The 6,478-nt window shown below is 49.0% G+C and overlaps 1 protein-coding gene across 1 annotated transcript; it reads left to right on the plus strand.

Annotated features, from left to right (window-relative positions):
• Positions 1 to 3,884: 3,884 nt before the first annotated feature.
• LOC123154768 (uncharacterized) lies at positions 3,885 to 5,648 on the plus strand. The gene has a single exon (XM_044573406.1). It carries the CDS (start codon positions 4,285 to 4,287, stop codon positions 4,876 to 4,878), a length of 594 nt encoding a protein of 197 aa, XP_044429341.1. The 5' UTR covers positions 3,885 to 4,284; the 3' UTR covers positions 4,879 to 5,648.
• Positions 5,649 to 6,478: the final 830 nt, after the last annotated feature.

The raw sequence follows: 6,478 nt of genomic DNA on the forward strand, positions 1-6,478 counted from the left end.
CGTACTACTGGTCCATATCTAGTTAAGGCAGTGAGCTAACTTGTTTGTTTCTTCATATCGCCATTAATCTCACTTTGGTTAAAGTGGTAACAACAAAAAAATACCACAAGGTAAATCAAAGGGTAGCAATGGACATGCATGCATGTGCCCAAGGAGGTCTGTGCAGAAGCATAGAGGGATCTAGAGGCAGAAAGAGCCTAGCTGCTTTTGACACTAACTGTGTGCCTCTGTTTGTGAAAAAGCTTCATTTTGACTTCAAGGCAGATAGATCTTAGAGTGATGGCAAAAGTGACACTGAAACCCACAACCTCCAGGTTTGTTTCTCTCTTTCTGGCAATGTAATCTTGGTCTGCGCAAAACATACAGATAAACAGCAAAAAACCATAGATGCGCACACATATACTACTATATGTTACTCTGCGATGCAAGGGTGAGATCGGGCAGGGCATGCAGCAGGCGCGTGGTAAGCGTGCAGGAGCGTGGTGTGTCCCCCTGCGGTGCGCCTCGCCGGACATGGCAGCATGGCGTCCATTAAATTTTTGCAGGTGAGCTTGAATGCCGTCCGACGTGGCTACGTACGTACGTGACCAGCTGCATGCACATGCTAAAAATGGCGCCGCACTCTTCTCTTCCCTTCGTACGTACGTGGGATCTCCTGTCTCACGCAGTGATGCGCTAGCTGACGGTGCATGCATGCAGCATGCCCTACGTCCCTGCGAGCTTCTGCTACGCCATAATACGTACGTACGTTTATTGATTTATTATGTGTAAATTTTATTGCTCTGCCGTCTTGGATACCTGTAATTTTATTTGCATGTATCCCTCCGTTCCCCCCTTTTAGCCATCTTTGTCTGCTAATTGTGCTGCTACATAAATTGTCACCACATCATCGCTAAAACCGCTTCCAAAATGGCGCACCAGACATGATTTATAGGCTCTTGATCTTGAGGGACAATAAAATTTTGGTATTGGACTTGAGGGACCGATTTTACATTGGCAATTGTCGAGGGACCAAAAGTTCACCTTTTATTTTAATATATATACGCAAATATCAGAAGTTTGTAAGAAGCTCCAAATTACATCTTCTCCAAATTGATGTGGGGCTAGCTAGGCCAGAGCTCAGCCTACCAGGCCCTTCATGGTGACTGGCGTGTCGGCCTCCCCGGGGGTGCAACCTTGCTGGCTTTGTTTGTTGTTCGATTAGCGGGTTTTTTTAGTCTGATTAGCGGGTGCTTGCCTACGTAGTATCATTGTTGTTATCCAGGAGCTCGCTATAACTCTCTGCTAGGCCGGCTCATAACTCCCACGGTTAGAGCTCCCGCTTGAGGAAAAAAACTGATGTTCGCTCCGAAAAACACCAGCTTAAAAAATCGGTAGGTCTGGTTCCAAAAAATGGACTATTGATCTTTGTCGTTAAACAATATGTTATTATATTATTGTATCCCCTAAAAATATTATTATAAACAAAGTTCATAATATTTTTAAATGATCACAAATCTGTAAAAAATGGCTTCACAAATTTTAAAAAGTATTTACAAAATATATGTCTTTTCGAATTTCGAAAACATTTTCACATTTCCTAAATGTTCATGAATTTTGAAAATGCTCATGATTTTAAGAAATGGTCATAAACCTATAATATGCTCATGAATTTCAAAAATATTCATGAACTTTAAAAAAAATTGAGTTTAAAATTGTATGTAAATTTTAAAAAACATGAAGTTTGAATACATTAAAATTTTAAAAATCATTCATGAATTCAAAAAGAGGGACGAAAAAACACCTTTTCCTTCCTTTAATCCTTCAGTTCTAGTTTGTTCATGATTTTCTTTACACTACCAATTTTTTTCATCCTTAAGGGATTTATATAGATCAATACATGAGACTGCACGCCATGTAAATGCGTACTTGCTCACATCTGACCATACACACGATACCAGAGTGTTCAGGTAAACGCACAGTTGATCACAAAAAGGATGAACGTCGGAGATTGGACTTTTATCATCGAGATGTTGAAAGATTTGGTTGTGTGGCTAGTGTCTAACGAGGTATTTGGTATTGTATCTCATGTTTTTTTTATGATCTATGAAGCATCACTGCTTATATTGCCAATGATGTTTAAACAAATATATGATGCTTGCGTGGTGCTTCATAGATCAAAGTAAATTTCAGCTTACGATGTGCCAGGCTTTGCTAATTCGCTAGCTTCGGCACTGACTGGTGGTGCATTTTTTTTTTAAAAAAATACGAGATCACTGGTGGTGCATGTATACCCTATACACTGTACTTGGTATACGGTGTTTCTAAAAAAAAACCGTGAATTGTGTTGTTTAACTTATCTTTGTGATCCACTTAATTAGCACTAAGAAATTAGATGGCCGTCCTCTTGTATATAAGAGAAATGAAAAAGATTACACTGCTTTGAACAAAATTCTCCTGTTGCAGTGGCTCTGAAATTGACGCGGAGCATGCAGAAGGAAACGATGGGACTCGCTCGATGGGCAGCGCAGCACGCCAGGCAGAGGAAGGGTCCATCTGACGGCTGACATTGGGTGGGATGATCGAGATCGACCGGCGCAGCCTGCACCGTAAATTATTAGGGCCCTGTCCGACGGTTCAGCTCACTGTGCAGGGGTGCGGGGCCCATCTGTCAGTCCGTGTCCGTCCACGCTGCCCGGTATGAGGCATGCATGACATGGCCACATGAACCATCTACCTCCTACTCTCTTTTTTCATCTATATAGGGCCTAATGCGTTTTTTAAGACTGTCTTTGACTATTGACAAGATTAATAGTACATGACATGCACAATATGAAAATTATATCATTGAAAGCTCTTTTCACACACGAATTTAATGATATGCTTTGTGTAAGTTGCATGTCATATATTATTGCTCTAATATTTGGTCAAAGTTAGCCTCGAAAAACGCAATAGGCCTTATATAGATGGAAGGAGGGAGTAGCTAACTCCTATTTGCATCACCATTCTTCTTCTTCTTACTGCCTATGCCTATGCAAGTTGTCGCATTGGATTCCTGCATCGTCATTCATTTGCTTTAAATGGGTCTGTAATCTAGTCCAATCTTCAAAAAATAATAATTGCAGCAGTACTAATTGTGCTAGAAAACCTGACGAATATCAGAATATAGTTTCTACTTTCTAGTCTGTGGGAATAGGACAGATCCATGCATGTGTACAGAAAGCACCAGCGATGCAAAATTGATGGGATCATGGGAGCCATATGCTCTAACAAGCAATACACATGGCGGCAATTAACCATAGCTGTCCTAGCTACTCCAGCAAATACAGAACATGCATGCATCGTCCTAGACTCCTAGTACTAGTGCTATTCTATAGCAATGCAGAAGAACATGCCTTGGAGACTAGATTAACTTCACTGTGCTACTGTAAACATCCTTCTGCACCACCTGTATGCAGCTGTAGGTGGTTTAGGTTGGTAGGAGGAGGAACAACATTCTTGAGCCGCTCTCTCTGATCAGTAGTACAAGTAATTAAGTATACATTAATCACCGTCCTTAAACAACTGTAGTTGCATCTTGCATCGCGGGAATGGGGGTGAAGACGGCAGAGAATTTTGCCTTCATAGTTGCATCCTTCTGCACCACTTGCAGCTTACGATCAAAGTAAATTTACCCTGGGGCAGTGAAAATTCATGATCCGGCCCCTGCAGCCTGCCTGCCTGCCGGCTTCCTTCTGCTTCTTGCTGCTCCTCATCCGTCTGATCTGATCCGTATTGAATCCAAGAGAGAGATCATGGTACACAGAGAGATGGAACATGGAAGCTTTAGGAGGGGGAGGGGGCTGCAATCCGAGAGTTTCACCACCCTCTCATGCATCCCCCCACAATCATTTGCGCCACCCCATTTGCACTACCCTTCTCTCTCCACCTCATTCTCACTCTCACTCTCACACACACACTCTCTCTCTTCTCTCTCATGGCAGGGCCATGATCTATATAACATGCGCCCGGCCTTTGCTTGTTGCCTGCATATAATTCTGTCCCTCGCTTGCTTCTCCTTTACTTATTTAGCTACTCCTCCGTCTCCTCTCCTCTCCACTCCATCATCACCTCCACGACGCCTGCCTCCTCCCTCCTCGTCCTTCACGCTACTACAAAAGACCACACACAAGCAAGCAGAGTCACATCACACCACTGGCTAGCTCCCCTGCTCTGGCAACCCGATCTCTCGCATAAATTATTTCTTGGATCCCTTAGAGAGGATCCAGAGCAGCAGCAGTGGGATCTGCGCGCGCACCAGCTTCCATGGGCCTCGACGTCGTGGAAATATCCGAATTGGGGGCGCTCCGGCCGATCCAGACGGCCGTGGGCGGTGCGCGGGCTACAACAAGGCCGGGGGCGGACGATGGCGCTGCCGAAACCGGCTGTGTCACACCCAAGGCGAGCGGCGCGCAATCGGCCACTGCAGGAGGAGTGGACGACGACGCTGCCACCGACAGCGGCTGCGTCACGCCGAGGGCGAGTGGCTCCCTGGCCATGCTGCCCATCGCGCCACTGCTGCAAGACGACGGCGTCGACGTCGGCTTCACCACGCCGCTGGCCACGGGTGGAGTAATTGGGCAGCGAGACGGCTGCGCCGCTGCCGGTGACGAGGGCAGCAGCTTCACCACGCTGACGACGACCGACAGCGCGCTGGTGCCGGCCACGGTGTGCCCGCCCGCGCCGCGCAAGTCGGGATCGGTGCCGACGAGGAAGCGGGCCCCGCTGCAGCAGCGGCTCTTCTTCTACCCGGTGCCGCACGACCTGACCACCGTCTTCGTCGCCGTGCCGCAGTGCCCGCCGCCCGCCAAGAAGATGCGGGCGCACGTGGTGGAGTCATCTGTGCCTCTAGGCACGTGAGATGCTGCCCCCGAAATTGGCTGCGTCACACTCAAAGCAAGCGACTCCATGGCCATGCTGCCCATGGCGCCACTGCAGTAAGACCTCGGCGCCGATGTGATCGGCCTCGCTACGCGGCCGGCCACGGGTGGAAAACTCGGGCCGGGTGACGGCTGCAAGTATGGCGCCGCTGCCGGCGACGAGGGCAGCTTCACCATGCATGCCGACGACGGCCGAGGGCGCGCTGGTGCCGTCCACGGTGTGCCCGCCGACGCCGACAAGGAAGCGTCGGCCGCTGCAGCAGAGGTTTTTCTACCACCGGTGCCGCGCGAGCTCACCACCGTCTTCGTCGCGGTGCCGCAGTCCCCGCCGCCGGCGAAGAAGATGCTGGTGCACCGTGCACGTTGTCGAACAGTCTGTGCCTCTAGGCATATGCTGCCGCGCGACATTGTCACGGCCGCGAGTGCTGGAAAGAGTAGTGAAGCTTTATTGATATCTCATTCACACACAACACTAGCAGTGAAGTTTAGCTGAACCAGTGCTTCTCTGTCTGTTGGAGCTGAATCCCTCGGCTCCTCTCTCTCTCTCTCTCTCTCTCTCTCTCTCTCTCTCTCTCTCTCTCTCTCTCTCTCTCTCTCTCTCTCTCTCTCTCAACATGTACAAATACACGAGTTTTGTTTTGGTGACTTGCTGGCTTGCTGCCTTACACGGCCAATGCCTTTTTCTATTGTTGATGCACCGCAAACTTGTCTTACAGATGATATGATAGGCATATGTACATGCCATTTATAGGCTTTCCTACATCGAAGGACGCAGCTTCGATGCCTTAAAGGCACTTGTTTTTAGGTCACTGACATGTGGGTCAGTCATCTATTGGGCCTATATATATAGATACAAAAGCAGGTGCCTTAAGGCACCGAAACATCATCCCAGATCGACTAAGCACAGTGAGTTGTGTTCTGATGCACAAGTCGTCCCTAGCAATCTTCCTTTCATGCTAATCGCAATACTAAATTTGTACGGTCACTGCAAACTCTAACTTTGCTTTTAAACAACCTACACTTCCTATGCCTTCTTATGGCTCCCTCCAGGGCGATCAGGGGGCCAGCCCCAGCACCCCGGCCGCCGCCGCCTTCCCCCTCTCCTCCACCTCGTCGTCCCTAGAGATGTCCGTCAGCTAAGCCTGTGCGTCGCCTGTGATGGGGACGGCGGGGATCTAGGCTGCAGCCCCGTGGTCTGGAGGGACAGGGGGCGCGAGATCGCCCTTCGGTCTTCGTCTTTCCCGGTGGTTCGGTCCTGCTCCGGCGGCTTCGTGGGAAGGGCGGATCAGGAGGGATGTGGCCATGGATGACAAGTCGGTGGCGCCTCCGGTCAGATCTGATCTGGCTGGTGCCGTTGGTAGTGGTGGCCATCTCCTCCGTCGGAGGTGGTCGGCCTGAGGCTAGATGTTCAGACCTCGAGATCCGCCATCTAGTTCCGGCTACGAGTCGGGAAGACATAGTTACCGGTGAAAACCGAGCCGATGGCAGGCGATGTCGGTGTTCTGCATCGTTACCTTGATGAAGGCATCGTCGTGTAACTACTGTTGACCCACTCGTGCTTCTCCGGGGGAAACCCTAAG

This window comes from Triticum aestivum, chromosome 7A, assembly GCF_018294505.1.
Source record: "Triticum aestivum cultivar Chinese Spring chromosome 7A, IWGSC CS RefSeq v2.1, whole genome shotgun sequence".
NCBI lineage: Eukaryota > Viridiplantae > Streptophyta > Magnoliopsida > Poales > Poaceae > Triticum > Triticum aestivum.

Bases quoted from the DNA above. Each gene is read 5' to 3' on its own strand.
- LOC123154768 (XM_044573406.1), top strand. From the start codon at position 4,285: ATGGGCCTCGACGTCGTGGAAATATCCGAATTGGGGGCGCTCCGGCCG.